The sequence below is a fragment of the Eubalaena glacialis genome, chromosome 14 (genome assembly GCF_028564815.1).
Source record: "Eubalaena glacialis isolate mEubGla1 chromosome 14, mEubGla1.1.hap2.+ XY, whole genome shotgun sequence".
NCBI classification, from domain to species: domain Eukaryota; kingdom Metazoa; phylum Chordata; class Mammalia; order Artiodactyla; family Balaenidae; genus Eubalaena; species Eubalaena glacialis.
In genome coordinates, this window is record NC_083729.1 from 52,474,704 (window position 1) to 52,498,045 (window position 23,342).

General features: G+C 37.3%; 1 protein-coding gene across 3 annotated transcripts in view; it reads left to right on the forward strand.

Annotated features, from left to right (window-relative positions):
• PEX13 (peroxisomal biogenesis factor 13) overlaps positions 1 to 22,416 on the forward strand; it is a 48,470-nt gene extending 26,054 nt beyond the window's left edge. Inside the window, exons 3-5 of one of the 3 annotated variants that reach the window (XM_061211083.1) lie at positions 6,222 to 6,347; positions 8,682 to 8,963; positions 22,337 to 22,416. In XM_061211083.1, coding sequence (XP_061067066.1) covers positions 6,222 to 6,347; positions 8,682 to 8,963; positions 22,337 to 22,344 — 416 coding nt within the window. In that variant the 3' untranslated portion in view covers positions 22,345 to 22,416. Of the gene's footprint in view, positions 1 to 6,221; positions 6,348 to 8,681; positions 9,057 to 21,987; positions 22,055 to 22,336 lie in introns of those variants that run through there. The other 2 variants (XM_061211082.1, XM_061211081.1) reach the window with 2 other exon arrangements.
• The last annotated feature ends 926 nt before the right edge of the window (positions 22,417 to 23,342 follow it).

A 23,342-nucleotide genomic window follows, 5' to 3' on the forward strand; every position in this document is an offset into this window, starting at 1 on the left:
GTAATTCAAGTGGGAAATGATGGTGGCTTGGCTCTGGGTCGCAGTGATGCAGGTTCTGAGGTGGGTCACATTCTGGATATTTATTTGAAGGTAAAGTCAATAAAATAGATACAGAGAAATCACGTGGAACAACTGGTTTGTGAATGATTATCATTCATTTCATTAGAGCTATATTGAGTTTGGTTGTGCCAGTGGGACATTCAAATGGAACTTGAGAAAGTTTTAGAACGCAGTTTAAAAGGCAGGAAAGGATCTTAGGAAAGAGGTGAAAAATGAAATATTTAAGAGTCATCCACATAAAAGTGAGAGTTGAAATAGTGTTAGTGGATTATATTACAGTGGTAGAGAGAAAAGAGGGACTAAGATGGAAACCAGGAAGGGCGGAAGTAGAACTGTGTTAATCCTGTGTTATAGAAGTGAAGGTGAAAGGAGGAAATTTCAAGAAGGGGGAGAAGGGTGATGCCTGGTGTCAGATGCTGTAGTAAGATAAGATCGAGAATTGAAAAAAGATCATCAGATTTGGCAATTGGAGGTCATCAGCTCCAGCAAGCAATTTTAGTAAAGTGGAGGAGACAGAAACTATGGAGGAGTATAAAGGGTATATAAAATCAGAAGGTGTGAAAAAAGAAAAGATTAACAATGAATGGAGGGAGAAAAATCAACAGCCTGCTTGGGTAGGAGCAAGTTGATGTGGTAGTTTTCAGTTTTTTTGTTGTGCTTTGTCTTTTATGAAGTGAAATCTGGGAATGTTTTTAGGCTGAAAGAAAGGAGTCTGTAGAGAAGGATTGATTGTTGATGAGGGAGAAACAGGAGGCAAAAGATGAAGCCTCCTGTAAGAGGTGGGAGAAGATACCATCCAAGGCAGGTGAAAAGGAGGGGCAATTTTTTTATCTGAGGACAAAGAGGGAGCAATGGGTAATGATACTAAGACATTTTTGAGGAAAAGTGGAACTGAGGAAGCTTAGGCCCTATGACTTCTTAGCTGCTTAGGACAGGGGTCAGCAAATGATAGCCTGTCAGCAAGATCGGCCTTGCTCCTGTCTTTGTACAGCCCACAAACTAAGAATAAAATCCAAAAGAATACTATTTGTGACATGTTAAAATTATATGTAATTCAAATATCTGTGTCCATTAGTAAAGTTTTATTAGAACACAGCCACATTCATTCATGTATGTATTGTTATGGCTACTTTTGTACTGAAAGACCAGAGTTGAGTAGTTTGTAACATAGAGATCCTATCTATGTTGGCACTCTCATTGCTTTGCACTTGTTCTGCACACTGCAGATGTCAGTAACATAATTTGGCAATGTGTTGAGTGCCACATGTATTGTTATACTGCAATATATATTTTTATTATGAGTACATACATGCCACACAAGAAAAGAAGAGTGAAGTGGACTTTGAAGGTCACACTTTTAAGACACAGTATAGTCTGGATTATTTTGTTGCTGAATTAGGTGGTAAACCATTATTACATTTATTATGCAGTGACAACATAGCTATGTTAAAGGATTACAATATATTGTGTTGGCCAAAAAGTTCCTTTGGTTTTTGTTGTGTTTTTTTTAATTTTATTTATTTATTTTTGGCCACATTGGGTCTTTGTTGCTGCGTGCAGGCTTTCTCTAGTTGCGGTGAGCGGAGGCTATTCTTCGTTGTGGTGCACGTGCTTCTCACTGCGGTGGCTTCTCATTGAGGAGCACAGGCTCTAGGCGCATGGGCTTCAGTAGTTGTGGCACGCAGGCTCAGTAGTTGTGGCTCACGGGCTCTAGAGCGCAGGCTCAGTAGTTGTGGCACATGGGCTTAGTTGCTCCGCGGCATGTGGGATCTTCCCGGACCAGGGCTTGAGCCTGTGTCTCCTGCATTGGCAGGCGGATTCTCAACCATTGCGCCACCAGGGAAGTCCTCCTTTGGTTTTTAAGTAAAAATAAAAGACACATTTTTCATTTTCACTAAGAACTTTCTTGAACAACATATTCACCATTTTGTTCCACTACCTTCTGCCATTTTTCAGGCAACTTCATAATTCCATCTTCCCAAAACTTCTTATCTTTTTGAGCAAAGAACTGTTCCAGGTGCCTTTTAGAGTCTGCCAGGGAATTGAAATTTTTTCCATTAAGAGAATTTTGTAAAGACTGAAATAAATGGAAATCTGAATGAAGGTGCCATGTCTGGTGAATACCATGGATAAATCAGAACTTTCCAGCCAAGCTCTAACAGCTTTTGCCTGGTCATCAAAGAAACATGTGGTCTTGCGTTATCCTGATGGATGATTATGTGTTTTCTGTTGACTAATTCCGGACGATTTTCGTAGAGTGCTGCTTTCAGTTGGTCTAATTGGGAGCAGTACTTGTTGGAATTAATCATTTGGTTTTCCGGAAGGAGCTCATAATAGAAGACTCCCTTCCAATCCCACCTTATGCACAACGTCACTTTCTTTGTTTTTTTTTTCCTTCTTTTTTTAATATTTATTTATTTATTTATTTTCATTTGGTTGCACCGGGTCTTAGTTGCAGCTCACCCACCCCTTAGTTGCAGCACATGGGGTCCTTAGTTGTGGCATGTGAACTCTTAGTTGTGGCATGCATGTGGGATCTAGTTCCCTGACCAGGGATCAAACCCGAGCCCCCTGCATTGGGAGCATGGAGTCTTAACCACCGCGCCACCAGAGAGGTCCCAACATCACCTTCTTTGGATGAAGACCGGCCTTTGGTGTGGTTGGTGGTGGTTAATTTCACATGCCCCACGATCTCTTTCATTCCACATTATTGTACAGTATCCACTTTTCATCGCCCGTCATAATTTGTTTTAAAAACGGAACAGGGCTTCCCTGGTGGCGCAGTGGTTGAGAATCTGCCTGCCAATGCAGGGGACACGGGTTCGAGCCCTGGTCTGGGAAGATCCCACATGCCACGGAGCAGCTAGGCCCGTGAGCCACAGCTACTGAGCCTGCGCGTCTGGAGCCTGTGCTCCGCAACAAGAGAGGCCGCGATAGTGAGAGGCCCACACACCGCGATGAAGAGTGGCCCCCGCTTGCCGCAATTAGAGAAAGCCCTCGCACAGAAACGAAGACCCAACACAGCCAAAAATAAATAAATAAATAAATTAAAAAAAAAAAAAAGCCCCTTTGGCACCCCGTGCTTTGTGTATCCTGCACAATGCTGCGCAAATCTGACCATTAGTCATTTCAAGACTAACACTTCTCAGTGGCTTCCCATAAAAAAAAAAAAGGAACATTTTCATTACGCTTAAGTAGAGAATCACATGTGGAAATACTGTCAAGAAGGTTTTTTTCGCTTAACTAACGTGGAACCCAAACATCAAAGCGATTAACATAACCAAGCTGGTGCAACTGATTTTCAACGTTTGATTTGGGTATTTTGAGTATGTCAGCTATCTCCCGCGTGGTGTAACATTGATTGTTCTCAATTAATGTCTTAATTTGATGGCTATCAACTTCAACTGGTCTACCCGACCGTAGAGCATCATCCAGCGAGAAATCTCCACCACGAAACTTCGCAAACCACTTTTGACACGTTCGATCGGTCACAGCACCTTCTCCATACACTGCACAAATCTTTTTTTGCACTTCAGTTGTGTTTTTACCTTTCTTGAAATAATAAAGCATAATATGCCGAAAATGTTGCTTTTTTCCTTCCATCCTCAATATTAAAATGGCTACACAAAAATTCACCAATTTTGATGTTTTTTTTTTTGCTGATATAACAGCTGTCACAAAACAGTCTAACAAAATTGTTTCAAATGAAGATAAAGACAACTAAGCACTACTAGAGCCATCTTACAGAAAAAAACAAACTCTTTGGCCAACCCAGTACATCAGCATTACCAGACTGAGCACTCATCCCAATATTCCCAACTCACAGGAAGTCAACAGTCAGAAAAATTAGAAAATTTAAAATGGAATAGCTCATCATAGCAGAATTTCCTCACCCAAAAGGGGTCGGGGGAAGGAGCAAAAGAAGGGACTTCCCTGGTGGCGCAGTGGTTAAGAATCCGCTTGCCAATGCAGGGGACATGGGTTCAAGCCCTGGTCCATGAAGATCCCACATGCCACAGAGCAACTAAGCCCGTGTGCCCCAACTACTGAGCCTGCGCTCTAGAGCCTGCGAGCCACAACGACTGAGCCCGTGTGCCACAACTACTGAAGCCCACGCGCCCAGAGCCTGTGCTCCACAACAAGAGCAGCCACCACAATGAGTAGCCTGTGCACTGCAACAAAGAGTAGCCCCTGCTCGCCTCAACTAGAGAAAGCACGCACGCAGCAACGAAGACTCAACGCAGCCATAAACAAATAAATAAGCAAAAGAAGAAAAAATAAGCCTGCAACCAAAATAAGTTTCTGAGAGGCTCATTTGTCAGATTAGCAAGGAAATCTGTTTACCAGTGGTTATTGCAACAGCCAAGGAAATGTGTCAGAGAAAGTAAACTTGTTTAAGACTGTTAACCTTTCAGGGAGAACAGTTTCTTGAAGGGTATTTGAAACAACATCATTTTAATAGTCATTTTAAAACAAGGCAGATGAGTTCAAATGGATTTACTTGGCTCATGATGACCCAATAGATATTGTTACTGCTCAGTGGTTTATTGGAAGAGTCAGTGTTGAATTTGAAGTGACTGAAGATGTAGCCTCTGAATAGTCTGCATGGAACAACTACAGACAAGAATATTTTCAAAGAATTTGGAAAAAACACTTATCTGCAAAGATGTGTTGTGACTGATGGTGGTAAAAATTTGTGTGGAACAGAAAAAGGCTTAGTTGGACAAAATTTAGAGTTTTGAAAATATAAGGTTTTTAAAGCCTATAGTTATTCATTGTATTCATCAGCAGGTACATTGCAGAAAATATTTGAATTTATCATGTGTTACTGAATTAGTAATGTCAAAGGTGAACTTCAGTCACCCTTGTGGACATAACTATTGTCAGTTCTGTGAATTTTTGTCAGAAGCAGAAGCTGAAGATCCTGACTTGCCCTACCACACAGCAGTTAGATGGCTGAGCAGTCAGTGGTTAAGTTTTATTACTCTTTTTGAGGGATCAAGGCCAAGACTGAAATTTTTCTGAAAAACAAGAACCACCATCAGCCACTCTTAGAAAACGCCTAATGGCTTTGGAAATCAGCTTTTGCTGCAGATTTGGTAATCTTCTTAATGAATTCAACCTAAAACTATAAGGCAGAATAGCAATTATATTGTGAAACTTACATTGGAGTGAAGTTATTTTGACAGCAACTAATATTGTTTGACTCGCAAGTAATATCACACTGCTTTATACACCCCCCACCCAGGTTGTCAAAAGTTAAGGAAACAAGATTTCCCTTCCCACATAAATTTGCAGCAGATACACTTTTCAAGCTCAAACTACAATTCAGAAGTGTTTTTGGACCTCCATGCAAGTGCGAAGGAAATGTCCATATTTCAAAATCCATTTAACTGCCGTTGAGGAGTTTCCATTTAATCTTCATTTGGAAGTGATTAGTATCTAATGTAAGGACATGTTAAAAGGTTAATATCGAAGGAATTTAACAGAATTCTACTCTATTCATCTTCTTAGGATGAATATGCTCAATTAAAACCACATGTTCAATGTATTGATATCAGAATTTGGCAATACATATCTATGTGAAAAAACATTTTCAAAATGAAATACCTCAAATCTCATTACAAATTAGCGTTAACAGATGAATATTTGCAATTTTGATATTGGTGATAGAAAACACTACCTTTGAACCCCAAATTAAGTGAAATATTATCCTATCCCAAAAAGATTCCGTTCTTTGTAGTAGACCTATATTACAAAAAAAGAATTCAATTGTTATATTTTGAATTTTTCATAAAATTTATGGAAAATTTTTTTCTCTCTTTATATAAGAAGCTATACAACATGTTCAATTTTGCCTCATGGCCTGCAAAGCCTAAAATATTTACTATCAAAAATTTTTTTACTCTACAAAAAAATTGCTGACCCCTGGCTTTAAGGGAACTAGAATTTGGAGCTTAAAGAATAGGAAAAAGTTTATAATAGGTATCGTAATGAACATATTGTTGATTTTACGTAGTGTTAATTGTGGAATTTACTTTGGGGGGAACTTTTCTCTTGGCAAATAAGTTTATACAGTTTGCAAAACATAGCCACTGAAATATTTTTTCTTTTTTTTTAAGTTTTACTAACCTAATCTTAATTCTTAATTTGGTTTATAGACAATACCAACTGGGCAAGTGGTGAGGATGACCATGTAGTTGCTAGAGCAGAATATGATTTTGTTGCTGTATCCGAAGAAGAAATTTCTTTCCGTGCTGGTGATATGCTAAACTTAGCTCTCAAAGGTAATAAAACATGAATAAATTGGAATTATCTGTGCATTTTTAGAATTTGTAAATGTAATATTAAAAACTGCATTAAAGGATCTTGGTCACTGTTAGTTAACTCAGAAGTAATTACTAGGATTTCTCTTTGTCAATGTAGACCTTCTAAATCTGGGGGAGTGGGAGAAAAATGTCCCATCAGAGTTGTTCCAATAATATTTCACTGAGATAAGGAAAGATTTTGTTTATATAATCTCTTCTAAACTCAAAACACTTTTAATCACCACCCCAAAACATGAGGTAAGCGCTAAGTGTAACAAATCTAATAAACCAAAGTAATTGTCTAGCATCATCTAAGCATCCCTATTGGTCTTTTATTGCTGGGACTAGTATTGCTTTCTTTTTTACTTGAATAATGTTTACTTTAGAAACTTCAACATGAATATTTAGGAATTACTGTCATGATGTGTTAAAGAACCTCAGCAAGAAATTTATAGGCATTCAGGTTAATTTTCAGACGAGGTCACTAATAGTTTTTAATGGCTCCAGACAAAATGGCCTTTTCCTCCACCTTTCCCCAGTAATGATCAGAATTTTTGTGGATTTACAAAAAAAAAGATTTTTTGTGTATTTGTGGGGATTCAGGTTTGCTACGAAAAGTCACATTTTGTTGGCAAAGATACTAGTAACAATAATAACAGCTGTCATTTATAGACTGCTTAATATGTACTAGGGGGAATTCCCTGGTGGTCCAGTGGTTAGGACTGCACGCTCTCACTGCCAAGGGCCCAGGTTCAATCCCTGGTTGGGGAACTAAGATCCCGCAAGCCATGGGGCGGCCAAAAAAAGGAAAAAAAAATGTACTAGGCACTGTACTTTACATATTTCATTTAAACCTTATAATAATGCTGTAAAGTGAGTACTGTTATTATCCTGTTCCTGGTTTACACATGAGGAAAGCGAGATTCGGAATGAGTAAATTGTCCAGTGTGTTGGAGCTGGACTATGAACCTATCTGACTTCAGAACCTGTATTTTTAACCACTTTGGCTGATTTCCATGTGATCTATTAATGGAAACTTTAACCTTTTATTGGTGTTAGTCACTGTTTACATAAGGGAAAAATACCTTCAATGGTCAAATCATTAGTTTAATATGTAAATAATAGAAAATTTTGGATCAAATTTGCTAAATCTCTGCCTCATCTCTTCACACACAAAACCTAGGCTTCCAAGAAAAATTTTTAAATAATAAATAATAAAATAAAATGTAACTTTTCAAAAATCCTGGCTTTTAGGTATTATATTCATGTTTCTCTTCTAGTGAAAATAGTAACTATTTTAGATTTCAAAAGAATTATTTGTTTTTAAGATTTATTGTTAGAGGAAAATACAGATAATTAGTTTTAATAAATCTAATTAAAGAATAAAGATCAAATGTTGTTTCTTTCAACTAAATTATAATATTCCAGAAAAATTTTATATCTCAGATTATTCTTCAACTAATAGTGCCTTTTAACACTTTGGCTTTGCTTCGTTGCTTTCCTCCATTGCTCAAGTAAACTATGTGTGGGCATTTAGAACAAAATCAGTCACAGACATAGTTAATTTAACTTTTTTTTTCTTATTATAGAGTAATATTAAACATGAAAATGTCATATTGTGCCTAAATTATAGTGTTGAACTAAAACTTAACAGTTAAACAGGTTTTTAAAGACATGGATAAAATAGATAGGAGAATATCAAAGTACAAAATTGAATATTTAAATAATCTTTCCTACTTTAAGCTTGCCTTTAACTTTTTGTTACGTAGCTATAGGTAACTGAGGTCTTCAATTTTTGCCCACCTTGGATTAAAATTAACATTCACTGTCCTTCAGGATTATACATCACAATCATATAGAATGAATTTTATATTTCAGCCAAAAGTATATAAAGAAAGCTGCCTTACGTAAATGTATATATTTTCTATACTTACCCCTAACTTATCCTATTGAGAAGTAATGAGATATTCATTCCTTAAATTTCAATTTAAAATATGAAAGACATTGATGTTAATTTTCATCTTTTGATAGAACTGAATCTTTTTACTCTATGAATGCACCAACTGATGTAAACTTCATGTTCTTCAAGGCTGAAAAAATATTTAGTAAATATAAAATTAAAAGTGTAAGTTATAAGAAGGGATCCTAAAATTAAACCTACTCATCTTGATTTTTTGAATATTCATGTACACTATTTGTTTATGTACTTTATTATGTAAGTGTAACAGAGATTTTACTTAACATTTTATTATCAATATTCTGTTGGACCCTCAAAGTATGTGATAATTACAAGGCTGTCTTTTCTTCCATCAGAACAGCAACCCAGAGTGCGTGGTTGGCTTCTGGCCAGTCTTGATGGTCAAACAACAGGACTTATACCTGCTAATTATGTCAAAATTCTTGGTAAAAGAAGAGGTAGAAAAACAGTGGAATCCAGTAAAATTTCCAAGCAGCAACAGTCTTTTACCAACACAACACTAATTAAAGGAGCAACAGCTGCTGATTCTTTGGATGAACAGGAAGCTGCCTTTGAATCTGTTTTTGTTGAAAGTAATAAGGTTCCAGTTGCACTTGATTCCACTGGGAAAAATGGAGGTAAACAAGATCTTTGATAACTTTCATGTTTACCTGCAGCTGAACTATACTTCAGAGTACTTTAAAAAAATTTCTTCTTACAAAGAAATTAATCTTCAATCCAGTGAAAACATTTGTTAATGGCTATTCCAGATGTTTTGCTGCTAGAAATTATTAAAGTTGTACACTGGTATGTTGGTCTAGTGACCTGGTTACATTTTATGAGTTGTTACTGGACCATGAGGATATTTGTTTTGCCTAGATTTTAAGATTATGGAGAGTATCATTTTCATCTTATTTAAAACCCTGTGTTTATTGAAAGAATAAGATTCATGAACTATAGAATACACAGTTTGCTACAGTAGGGATCACTAATGCATTTTAAAATTCTAGATTAATTGACTTGGAATCCTCAGAAGTTGAGTGACAACATATAAATATCAGAACAGGCAAAAAGGCTAATTTTTCTACAACTTTAATTAAACAGAATAATAAAAATTTTCTGATGTGTATTACATCCGGTATTGGGTTTGCTTTAGGCAGTAGTAATATGTTTTCACCCACCGACAATTGATACTTTTATCTTTTATTGTATTTTTTAAAAATTTATCTTGGAAAAGTCACTAGAAACATTGTGAAGGAAATGGTTCCAGGGTGACATATAGCCCTAATAGTTTTCCCTGCTAATAAAGAGGCTATAATTTATCTTTCTTACAGATTATTTCCATTTCTTCAGAGGATCATATCCCTTTACAGTATGATTAGTTTTCATCCTGGGTGAATCAGAATACATATATGAAAGATTTACTTTGTTTTCCTCCAGCCAAGACTCAAGTCCTTTGAGTTTCCAACTCAGTTCTAGCAGCAACGATTTTAAATCTTTTCATAGATTCTCTGCTTCTACCTAATATAATTAACTTTTTAAAATTCCACATTCAGGCTGTTCTTTAAACATTGAGAGTGTGTCACATTGGGTACACATTTCTTTTAGGTTTGGTTTTTACTACTGAGACTATAAATAAAATGCTGAATTGCCATTTAGAATATGATAGTGCTATTTGACTTGTTTTTTGTTTAATAATGATTTTAAATCTAGTTAAATTTCAGAACACTGAGTATTTCCCCACAAAACTGGAAAATTCATGTACTTGCTGTGATCATACTACAAAAATAATACTATCAGGAATACAGGGTACAAGAATACATTTACATATATTGTTGAAAACTTTGAATTATTTGATAAAGATTTTGATTTAGTATTTTTATCTTTCTTCTTACAGACTTTATGTTCAACAAGTAAGTAATTCTAGAACAGTTCAAACTAAAACATTAGGAACCAAGTATGTGTATAAGCAACATAGAATTTTACTAAAGGCTTCTTGGGAATCGCTCTTTTGAGACAATATAATAAGTAATATATCATTTAAAATACAAATGTTGAGCCCGTGCAGAAAAAGTAATAAGATAGTAAAATCTGTTTATCTTAGGCATATTTTTCAAACACCCGGTTCTTCAAACCTTCGAGTTAAGGAGATTAAGTTACTTATATATTATTTTCCATTTGTGTTCTACAATTAGAGGTTCTGCTTTGTTTGTTAGAAAGTAATTTATGGAAATTTTGTTACTGAAACAGTTTTTGATAAATTATTAAATTTGGCGTTGAGACATCTAAATTGAATACTAGAAGTGAAGTAGAGGTGAAATGTTGAGTCGGCGCTATTTAGATTAGAAAAGGTGGGTCTTTAAGATAGTACTTGTGATTGCTATTAAAGATGTATAGGGAGAAGAGTATAGTACAGAATGAATGACAAAAATAATTTGACTTGGGATATCCCTGGTGGTCCAGTGGTTAAGACTCCGAGCTTCCAATGCAGGGGGCGCAGGTTCCATCCCTGGTGGTAGGGGAACTAAGATCCCACATGCCTGCATGGCATGACCAAAAAAAAAAAAAATTGACTTTTCTTAGGGTGTTTTTGGTTTTGTTTTGTTTGTTTGTTTTTGGTTAAGAATGCTAAATTGCAATGTATATTATCTGACTGGTAACGATTTGTGTCTGAAAATTCCTTTTCTATTAAGAATCTAGAAAAGGAATTTAGGACTAGAATAAGCAGAGAAATTTTGTAACCTTTTTTAGATGACTAAATGTAGTGTTTAAGGCTCCAACATTATTATTTTTAGGAACTTATTTAAGGACTGGTACTTTACAGAAATTACTAACTGAAACTAAAACACTTTCAATTAAATAAAATAATAAATCACAAGTTACAACAAGAAAACAGGTTTCATTTAAAATTTTTTTCTGATTGTAGTTTATCAGTGTAGAAAGGAAAAGGTAAGAGGACTATAAATTTTCATGTTTTAACATTTCATTTAGGTACTTGATTTAGTCTATCAGTGTGTCATAATTATATATTTACTTGAATACTGCTGTCCTTTATCTTGTGCTTTCTTTAGTAGAAAAAAGAACGATATTAAATGCAGTTAAAATTTTATTTTTAATAGATTGTGAAGTTACTTTTACTGGACAAATAAAAATATATTAAACTTGATTGACATTTTTTGAAGACAAACTGTTAACTCTTTTTGCAGGATTGCAATTAATGTAAAAGTCTCTGTATTTTTCTTCATATCATTGTGTATATTAACTACTGCAAACCAATGTGTCTGCTCTATTTCCTTGTGATTTAAAGAAAATATTAAATTTACATTTATATAAAAATTATCTAGAAGGTGAGTTAAATAAAAATAAGGCCTCAAATCTAGGTTTTGGGAGACCTAGGTTCTAGTGTGGACACCACTACTTACTTACTGTAAGATTATTTTTCAGTTTCCTCATTGATAACATTGGAGATAGCTACTACATCTGCCTTACATGAGAGTGCTTTTTTTAAAATATGAAGCACAGTCAAAAGTAAGAGATTATGGCAACTACTTATTTGTAATTTTTTCCATGTATATTTAAATTTCTTACATCCTGTTAAAAATGTCACAAGGTATTTATATCATTCTAAAATTTCAGATTCACACATAATTAAAAATTAAAATTAGTTTACTTTTACTTATAACTTTGCCCAAAATGTAATTTTAAATTATTTTGCTGAATACCAGAACAGCCTAGAAAAATGCAGTGAAATATTTGTTCAACACAAAGAAATTTTGTTTTTTAAGCATTGCCTTTAAGTGTCCTTTCATATTATATGTTGTTTTTATTTAGCTTATCTTATTTGGGAGAATGAACTGTTTCTTTTAAAGACAGCTAACTCACGAATCCTACGGGGTACTCACTATATTATGCCCTATGGATAGTTCTTCACATTTAATGAAGAAATGTTTTAGTCTAACTGTGTTTCTCTCCTCATATAAATCATTTCTTTTTTTAAGGATTTCATGTGCTCAGCATTGACTCAATCATTGATTATACTGTTTATTAATGACAGCAGTATCATTGGTCTAGAAAACCTACACTTTTGTTCTGCTTCATTTTACCTTAATAGTTTTTCTTCATCTCCTGCCTGCAATTACCATACTCCCCACTCTCTACTATATTTAATGTTTATCCTTCCAAGCCATCTTCCAAATTTTTGATATATTTCTTTGAAAAACTGTATAATAACATTTATTTTGTATAACTTTTAAATTTTATATAAATGATATTATGGTATAAATTTAATTTTGCTTCTAACTTTTATAAAATATTAGGTTTTTAAGATCTATTCATGTTACTGTATATAGCATGCTGCATATTATTCTATTGTATTCACATACCATAGCTTATCTTTTCCTCTAGTCATAGATATTTAGGTTATTTCCAGCTGTTCCCACTTCTACAAACTTGTACATTTCTTCCTATGACCCTGCCCTGTAGTTTCTTTGGTATATATGTCCTAGAGTAGAATGGCTGGGGTTTTGAGTATATGCATATTTAATTTCAGTTAGTAATGCTGGATTGTTCTCGGAAATGGTTGTACCAATTTGCACTTACACCAGCAAGACATGAGGATTTCATTTTCTCTACATCTTCAGCAGTACTTGATATTTTCTGATTGTTGTTAATCTGATAATGTATGAAATTGTATTTTGTTTAATCTGCATTATCTGATTACTAATAAGTCTAAGCATATGCTTTTTAGTAATTCTGGTTTTCCAGGCTATGGATTGCCTATACATATAATTTGCCCATTTTTCTATTAGACTTTTCTCTTTCTTGCTGATTATAGTAGAAGAAATTCTTTATATAGTCTAAATAATGTTTCCTTGTCAGGTTCAGATGTTGGAAATAACTTAGGCTGGTCATTTATTAATTCTTGTCTTTGGTGTCCTTCATGGAATAGAAATTTTAAATTTTGCCCCCAGTTGTTTGTATTTTTTAGGTCTTGTTCTATCAGTGTTATAGTTTTACCATTTACATGTAATATAATTGGAGTTTATTTTTGGATATAGTATAAGGTATGAATCCAACTTTTTCTTCAGCTAATCATTAAGGGAAAAGTGTTATTAACAAAACCACTTCTCTCTCTCTCTCTCTCTGGAGGAAAATTATCTTGGATTTACTTTCTCCTTAGCACTATTTCCTTGAAACAGTGGGTTAAGATAAATAAGGAATGCCAGCTGTTTACCCAGCAACATTTTTTTATTGTAAAAAGCACAGGCTTTGAGATTTCTCTGAGTAAGGTACAACTGATAACCAAGCTTGTTCCTCCTTGGGGAGATGTGGAACCCACCTTCAGGGATTTTTATACCATAGTGGTTCCTGTGGCATGTGAGGATTACCTAAAGTGGATGCTCTCCTCTATATGCTGTGTTTACTGTGCTATACCTTTCTGGCAAGCTAAGTGACCTTGGTGCCTTTTGGGTCTTGTGAGTGTGAATGTCTGCCGGGCATGCAGAGTAGAATTGTAAGTTTTTCTAACACCATCTATTAACTCCATATTTTCCCATTTCATTACATACCAAGTTTCCATAAGCATGAAACTGTTTGAGGCTCTCTGTTCTGTTTATTGATAAATGTCAATTCCTTTCCCAGTACAACACTTTTAATATAAGTTTGTAATATGTCTTAATAGGTGAATCTATTTGTCCTACTTTGTTAAAATTACCTTAGCTGTTTGTGGATTTTTATTCTATGTATACATTTTAGTATCAGTTTATCAAGTTCCCCAAAACAAGCTGCTGAGATTTTTATTGGAATTGAATTTGCAGATTAATTTAGAATTAACATTTTTACAAATCATCACATTTGTGAACATAATTTTTTTCTTCATTTATTCTGGACATCATGTGTTTATGGGTTTTTTATTTGTTTTTTTGGCTAATTCCTAGGTACTTCATACTTTTCGTTGCCATTGAAAATGGTATCCTATTATTTCTGATCAGAGAAATATGTTGAACTTGATGTTGATCTTGTATTTCCAGCTTTGATGAATGCTTTTTAGTTCTAAAGTTATTGATTCTCTTTGGTTGTCTATCTAAGTGCAAATGCAAATAATGAGTTTTATTTCTTCCTTTTCAGTCCTTATACCTTTCTTTCCTCTTTATTGTTTCAGCCAGGTTGCCAGTCTGTATTTGACAGTAGTTGTGGTAGCTGGCATTTTTATCTTATTTCTACTTCAGAATCTAAAGTTTCTTTATTAAATGTGATGTTTGCTGGAGTTTTATGCTAGTTAGTCTTTATCAAAAGAAGTTCCCTTTTATTGATAATTTAAGTGTGCCTTTGTTTAGATGATCTTTTGATTTTTCACCTTTAGTAATAGTCATATAGAGTATAACATTGATTTTCTGGTATTGAACCATTCTTGCATTCCTACTTGATGTTATTTTTTTCAATGAAATAATTTGTTTTATCAAAAATATACATATAAATGAGCATGGAAGATGATTAATATAAAAGTGGGGTATCATGCAGAAATGTAACTATATTCAGAAGGCAGAATTGCCACTGTTTGATGAGGTGTCCCAGAAGATAAGCTGAAAAGAGGCACTGGGTCATAGTCTGGCTTCGTTGTCTCTGAAATTTTACAAGAGCCTTTTCTGGAGAAAGTAATTGGGCAAGGCCCTGAGCAAATATTGGGAAACATAGGGTTATCCACAGTTTATGTATTTTGAAATATGTGCCAGCTCCTAGAGCTGGATACTGCCTGTGACACAGGAGGAGTGCGCTGCTTAGGCTTTTCCGCTTTTAAGCTCCCTATGGCTATCCTTCAGCACTCAGGAGTAGGTCAAAGCAGAACACTTGTGTGTTCTCAAAAGATCCAGGGAGCAGAAGGAAAGAGCTAGACCATCAGCACATGGTCTCGCAAGCCAAGTACAGCTAATAACCTAGGCCAGGCTCACCCAGGCACTGTCAGATTTCTTAAAAATAAGGTATACTGTAAGAAAACATCAGTTGAAGTCTCTTGAGTCATTCTGCACAAATCTGAACTGGCTGCTCTCTTTGCCTGGTGCACAATTACCCCGGGTTCTGTATTTTCCTGAGGAGTCCTATGATCTTTCTTATTTCTGTACCCTACATTTGCCTCTTTCTTGGTTTACTCTCTTGGAGTAAAGGCTTCCTGAGAAAGGCTGCATGGGAGGTAAAGTGTGGGTCCTTGAATGTCTGAAAATGTCTTTAATTCTAATCTCAATTTGAATAATAGTATGGATATAGAACTCCAAGTTTGCAGTTGTTTTTCTTTAAAAATGTGAAGGAATTTCTCTGTTGTCTCTAGCTTCCATTGTGGCCACTGAGAAGGCTGAAGCTGTTCTGATTCTTGATCCTTTATATGTGCTCTATTTTGTTTTTGTTTTTGTTTTCCTCTCTAGAAGCTTGTAGGATCCATCCGAGGACATTAATGATTGTAAATTACTTTGTTTTTTATTTGTTTATTTATTTCGGCTGCACCAGGTCTTAGTTGCAGCATGCAGGATCTTTTAGTTGCGGCATGTGGACTTCTTACTCGTGGCATGCATGCGGGATCTAGTTCCCGGACCAGGGATCGAACCTGGGCCCCCTGCATTGGTAGCTTGGAGTCTTACCCACTGGACCACCAGGGAAGTCCCTAAATTACTTTGTTTTGAAGTTTCCATTTTCCTACATAGTCTTTTCTTTCCCCTGTGTTACTGTGTGTGTGTGTGTGTGTGTGTGTGTGTGTGTGTGTGTGTGTGTGTTTATGTTTTATCTCTATCACAATAAAGATTTTCCTCAGGTTTCTGCTGAACTTTGGCTGCCTGCTTATATTTAAGAATAAGAGTCTGAACAGCTGATTGAAGACTTTGAGCAGATAGGGAGGGCTTGTTGTCGGTGAACTTTGTGTTAAAGGTAGTTTGGAATGCATGACATACGATTTGCTAATATTTCCCTAAATTAAACTTTCTATCCAGTCTCAGGTAGAGTGACCCACCAAACTTACAGAATGGTCAGGAAAACAACAGAAAGCACTTTAACTGTAGGTAGGCAGGCAGCTCCAATGAGAGTAGAGAGAGAATGGAAAACTGCATGTGTATAGTTTCTCCTTCCAAACTCGCCAATCAGCTAAATCACTCCTTCCCTAAGAAGCTGTTAGTAAACTAGGGAGAGAAGGAGGGAGAAAGAGGCACCAGTGTTATTCTAGAGAAATACTTCCATGTGAAAAAATGGAGTAGGGAATTATGTTAGATTGTACAGTATGTTAAAGTGAATGTATATTTTAAATTTGTCTTCATATTTGCTTTTGGGGGGGTCTCTTTGCTGTTTCTAAGAGAAATATATTTTAAAATCTCCAGTTGTTGATATAGTCTCATGGTTTTATCAGTTGTTACTTTGTATATTTTTGCTACCTTACTATAAGTTTTGTACTTAGCATGCTTTCTGTTTCTTTTTTTTATAGATCAGATTTCTTTCTGCAGGTTTGGAAGCTGTACATTCTATTTTTATTCTCGTTGTGGTTACTTCTAACCCATGATTATGATTATTTTTCTCTACCAGCGTTTAAAGTTATCAATGTTGGAGTCTTACAATAACACAAGAATGTTGGCACACTATCATCCTCCCTGCTTTCTGCAGACACTTTTCCTATTGTCTCCCTGCCCCTATTCTTTCACTTGTTGGTATCACTTGGAGTTTTTTATTCCAGTTAATTTTTTATTTTGAATATTTGCCTAGTAGAACAAATAACTTGTCTGAGGTTACTATTTATCCTTACTTCCTATATATGTTTTATCCATTCAGTTACATGTTTAACCATCAAACTAATAATCACATGGTTTTAAAAAATCAAATTGTGATTAAAAACACATAAGGAAATAAAGTAGTCACCTGCCTCACTCCAGAGTCCTGATCCCAGAATCAACCACATTTAACTCCTTACTAATTGTTTTTATCTTCTTATTTCTAAATAATGTGGTCATCTCACTATTTTGACTTACCAACTTCAGAGGTTATCTATTACCCTCTCCTTCCCGCCCCCTGCCATGGAGGATTTGGCTACCTTACACTACTAATCCCACACTTCCTCTTACCCATCTTCCTAATATTATTTTAACTTGTAGTCAAGTCAGTGAAAATGTTTACATTATTGTGACCATATAAATATTGTTTCTTTCTTCTCTGTTGTTCATTTCTTATGTAACTCTCTGGTTTTCCTGGTGTTGACATTGCCTTGCTTTTTTATTTGCCTAGTTTCTATGTACTGTACCTGGCTAAAAGGAGTGGTGCCTAGTGCTTTCAAAGTGCTGAGCCTTTCAAGAGTTCTGCAGTGTAAACAGTCTTAGTTGTCAGAATCCCAGTCTTTGGTATAATTTCATCCCCTCTGCTAAGTCAGTTACCTAACATCCATTTGCTTTCTTACTGCTTCTGAAAGTCTCATTCATTGTTGTCTTCTCTTGGGACTTCCCTGGTGGTCCAGTGGTTAAGACTCCATGCTTCCAATGTAGGGGGTTCAGGTTTGATCCCTGGTTGGGGAGCTAAGATCCCACATGCTGTGCGGTGTGGCCAAAAAACAAAAACAAACAAAAAAACGTTGTCTTTTATGCTTTGTCCTGGTTGTTTAATACCTCTCATTCTTTTTTTTATGTCATTTTGGGAGAGATTTTGAGGGGAAAGGAGAACAAGGTGAATAATCTCTTGTATTTAACTAGAAAACAAAGTGGTTTTCTGCAACCATGTGTTATATACCTTCGAGAGAGTTATCCATAGTGCTGCCCATTCATTCCTCCATACCGCCCCTGTTCTGTGTTGAACTCAATTCAACAGGCTTTTCCCACCACCACCACGCCCATCAAAACAACTCTTGTTGGGCTTCCCTGGTGGCGTAGTGGTTAAGAGTCTGCCTGCCAATGCAGGGGACACAGGTTCGAGCCCTGGTCCGGGAAGATCCCACATGCCGCGGAGCAACTAAGCGCGTGCGCCACAACTACTGAGCCTGAGCTCTGGAGCCCGCGAGCCACAACTACTGAGCCCACGTGCCACAACTACTGAAGCCTGTGTGCCTGGAGCCCGTGCTCCGCAACAAGAGAAGCCACGACAACGAGAAGCCCGCGCACTGCAACGAAGAGTGGCCCCCACTCGCCGCAACTAGAGAAAGCCCGCACACAGCAACAAAGACCCAACACAGCCAACAATAAATAAATAAATTAATTAATTAATTAAAAAAAAAAAAACTCTTGTTGAGGTCACTAGTGACCATTACACTGCTTTCCAGTGACCAATTCTCAGTCTTTGTTCTACTTGACTTAAGGTGGCATGGTTGATTACTTCCTCCTCCTTGAAAATCTTTTTTCCCTTGGCTTCCAGGACACCATACTCTCCTGGTTTCCCTGCAATATCACTGAACCCTTCTTTTCAGTCTTCATTGCTGGTTTCTCCTCATATTCCCTACCTCTAAATGTTGGAGGACCTCAGAGTTTAGACTTTGGACCACTACTGTATACTCACTTCCCTGATGATCTCATCCAGTCTGGTGACTTACAATACCATATGTTTTGATTACAAAATTTTTCAGGCCTTCTTCAGGCCTCATCTTTTATTTGAATTCCAAAATCATATCCACCTGCCACTTCACTATCCCCACTTGGTATCTACTAGGCATCTTAGGTTTAGTATGCTTAAAAATCCTGATGTTTCCTTCAAAACCTGTTTCTCCTTCATTCTCTTCCATGTGTCACTAAATGGCAACTCTATCTTTCCGTTTGTTTAGGCCAAAAATTTTGGAATCCTTTCTTTTTTTCATTCATACCCCACATGTATCAGGGAATCCTGTTCGTAGGAACTTTAGAATATATTCAGCATTTAGCCACTTAGCATCTCCACTGCCCCCTCTCTGGTCTAAGCCACATCATTGCTTGCCTAGATTATTGTAATAGCCTTATGACTTGTGGCTCTGCTTCTGCCTTTACCTCACCAGACCTATAGTCTGTTGGCAAGACAGGAACAGAGTGATCCTTTTTTTTAAAATCTAAGTCATAATACAACACTCCTCTGCTAAAAACTCTCCAGTGGCTTCACATTTGACTCAGTAAAAACTCAAAGTCCTTATAGTGGTCTACACGGTGTTAAGCTATCTGACCCTTTCTACTTTTTGCCTTCTACTTTCCTCCCAGGAGTCACATTGGCCCCGTTGTAGTTATTTGAATATTGTAGGCATGCTTCCATAGGAGCTTTGCACATAGTTTTTCTTGTGTCTGGAGCCTTTTTCTCCCAGATATCCTCACGGCCCTCTTCTGCATCTTTCTGGTCATTGCCCAAGAGTCATCTTCTCAGTGAGCCCATCCATGTCACTCTATTTTAAACTGCAACCCTTTCCTTCTCCCTCTGCATTCCCTTATCCTTCTGCCTTTTTTCTTTGCAGCATATATTGCTTTGTATCCTCCTGCATCCCCATACTTGAAACTACCTGGCAAATTTAGGCATTCATTTATATTGAAAGAATGAGTGGATAAATCGTAGTAGTTACCTGTTCCTAATACTCTCATTAATGTCAAAACGTTTCACTATAAAAAGAGCATATACGACTGTTATGAAATTAACACTAATGTTAACAGTAAATGACAAACAGTGCAAGGTAAGTTAATGGCTTAAATTCATAACTACTAGCTAAGTATGCAATATTTCCCTAGATATTTATAATTCATCAATGTTTTGTTGCTTCTACCAGGGGTTAGGAACTGGGCTGCACAGCAGGAGGTGAGCAGCAGCAAGCAAGCAAGCGAAGCTCCATCTGTATTTACAGCCACTCCCCATCACTCACATTACCACCTGAGCTCCGCCTCCTGTCAGATCAGCAGTGGCATTAGATTCTCATAGGAGCGCAAACCCTACTGCGAACTGCGCATATGACGGATCTAGGTTGCACGCTCATTATGAGAATCTAATGCCTGATGATCTGAGGTGGAGCTGAGGCAGTGATGCTAGCGCTGGGGAGCAGCTGCAAATGCAGATTATCATTAGCAGAGAGTTTTGACTGCACAGAGACCATAATAAATCAATTGTTTGCAGACTCATATCAAAACCCTATCAGTGAGTGGCAAGTGACAATTAAGCTGCATCTGGTGGCAGGCTTTATAGTGGCAAGTGAGTTGATGTACTTCAGTTGTACAGCTGCATCTGGTGGCAGGCTTTAAATCAGAATCTGACACTAATTTTAGTCCACACATGGCCTGCCCTTTTTTTTTTTGGCTGCGTTGGGTCTTTGTTGCTGCACACACGGGCTTTCTCTACTTGCGGCGAGCAGGGGCTACTCTTCGTTGCAGTGCACGGGCTTCTTTTTTTTTTTTTAACATCTTTATTAGAGTATAATTGCTTTACAATGTGCATGGGCTTCTCATTGCGGTGGCTTCTCTTGTTGTGGAGTATGGGCTCTAGGCAGGTGGGCCTCAGTAGTTGCAGCACACAGGCTCAGTAGTTGTGGCACATGGGCTTAGTTGCTCCACGGCATGTGGAATCTTCCCAGACCAGAGATCAAACCTGTGTCCCCTGCATTGGCAGGCGGGTTCTTAACCACTGCGCCACCAGGGAAGAACCCTGCCCATTATTTTATTTACCACTTCCATCCACACCTCTTTCCCACGCTGTGCACTTGTCTCAGTCACAGTTTTGGTAAGCCCACAAGCTAACCCTAGCCAAAATGAGTAAAAAACAAACGTCGCTGGAGAGCTTCTTTGAAAAGGGAGAAAGACCCAGTGATGAGACAGCAGAAGACTCTATAAGACTGCCAACAAAAAGAAAGCTGCATTTAAAAGAAAATACCAAGAGTCGTACTTAAATTACGGGTTCATTGCAACAGGTGATTCACATTCTCCAAGCCCACTTTGTATAATATGTGGCGACTGGCTGTCAACGAAGCCATGAAACCTTCAGAACTGCTTCGGCACATGGAGACCAAGCACCCTGCATTAAAAGACAAGCCTTTGGAGTTTTTCAAAAGAAAAAAAAGTGAACACAAAGAACAGAAGCAATTATTGAAGGCCACCACTTCATCAAATGTGTCTGCACTAAGAGCATCACTCTTTTTTTTTTTAATTAATTAATTAATTAATTTTTAAATTTTTGGCTGCGTTGGGTCTTCGTTGTGGTGCACGGGCTTCTCATTGCAGTGTCTTCTCGTTGTGGAGCACGGGCTCTAGGCATGTGGGCTTCAGTAGTTGTGGCACGCGGGCTCAGGAGTTGTGGCACACGGGCTTAGTTGCTCTGCGGCATGAGGGATCTTCCTGGACCAGGGATTGAACCCGTGTCCCCTGCGTTGGCAGGTGGATTCTTAACCACTGTGCCACCAGGGAAGTCCCGAGAGCATCATTCTTAGTGGCTAACCGCCTTGCTAAAGCTAAGAAGCCCTTTACCATTGGTGAAGAGTTGATTCTGCCTGCTGCTAAGGACATTTGTTGTGAAATTTTAGGAGAGACTGCAGTTCAAAAGGTGGCACGTGTTCCTCTTTTGGCTAGCACCATAACTAGACGAATTGATGAAATAGCAGAGGATATTGAGACACAATTGTTAGAGAGGATTAATGAGTTACCATGGTACACAATCCAGGTTGACAAGTCTACCAATGTTGACAACAAGGCAACAGTGCTTGTTTTTGTGTGATATATTTTTCAGGAGGATGTGCATGAGGATATGTTATGTGCACTTTGTGGTGTTGTCAACTAACACCACAGCTGCAGAACTATTCAAGTCTTTGAATGATTAAATAACAGGAAAACTGAATTGGTCATTTTGTGTTGGTATACGCACGGATGGAGCGGCTGCCATAACTAGACAGCTTTCTGGTTTTACTACTCAGGTCAAAGAGGTCGCTTCTGAATGTGAGTCTACGCACTGTGTCATCCATAGAGAAATGCTGGCTAGCCGAAAAATGTCACCTGAACTTAACAACGTTTTGCAGGATGTGATTAAAATTATCAACCACATTAAAGTACATGCCCTTAACTCATGTCTGTTCGTGCAGCTCTGTGAGGAGATGGACCCAGAGCACACACGTCTTCTCATACACAGAAGTGAGATGGCTTTCTAAAGGCAGATCACTGGCCAGGGTTTTTGAGTTACAAGAGCCACTCCAGAGATTTCTTTTAGAAAAACAGTCACCACTGGCAGCACATCTCAGTGACACAGAATGGGTCGCAAAACTTGCTTGTGTGACATATTCAACCTGCTCAATGAACTCAATCTGTCACTTCAGGGGAGAACGACAACTGTATTCAAGTCTGCGGATAATGTGGCTGCATTCAAAGCCAAACTGGAATTATGGGGGCGACTAGTGAACATTGGGATTTTTGACATGTTTCAAAGATTAGCAGAGATTTTGAAAGAGACTGAGCCAGGGCCTTCTTTCTCCCAGCTGGTGCATGATCACCTATCTCAGCTTTCAAAAGAGTTTAAGCATTACTTCCCAACCATAAAAGACCCCCAAACTGGGAAGGAATGGATCCACGACCCATTTGTGAATAAGCCAGGTGAATTGACCTTGTCTGTGCTAGAAGAGGATCAACTGCTTGAGATCGCAATTGACGATGGCCTTAAAAGTATGTTTGAGACAACTTCAAATTTCCATACGTTCTGGATTAAAGTCAAGGCGGAATAGCCTGAGATTGCCACAAAAGCACTGAAAAGCCTGCTTCCATTTCCAACATCCTATCTTTGTGAAGCAGGGTTTTCTGCAGTGACAGCAACCAAAATGAGATTACGGAGTAGACTGGACATAGCAACACCCTTCGTGTGTCACTGTCTCCCATCACCACCAGGTGGGACCATCTAGTTGCAGGAAAACAAGCTCAGGGCTCCCACTGATTCTGCATTATGGTGAGTTGTATAATTATTTCATTATATATTACAGTGTAATAATAATAGAAATAAAGTGCACAATAAATGTAATGCTCTTGAATCATCCCCAAACCATCTCTCTCCCCTACCCCCCAAACCCCCGGTCCGTGGAAAAATTGTCTTCCATGAAACCG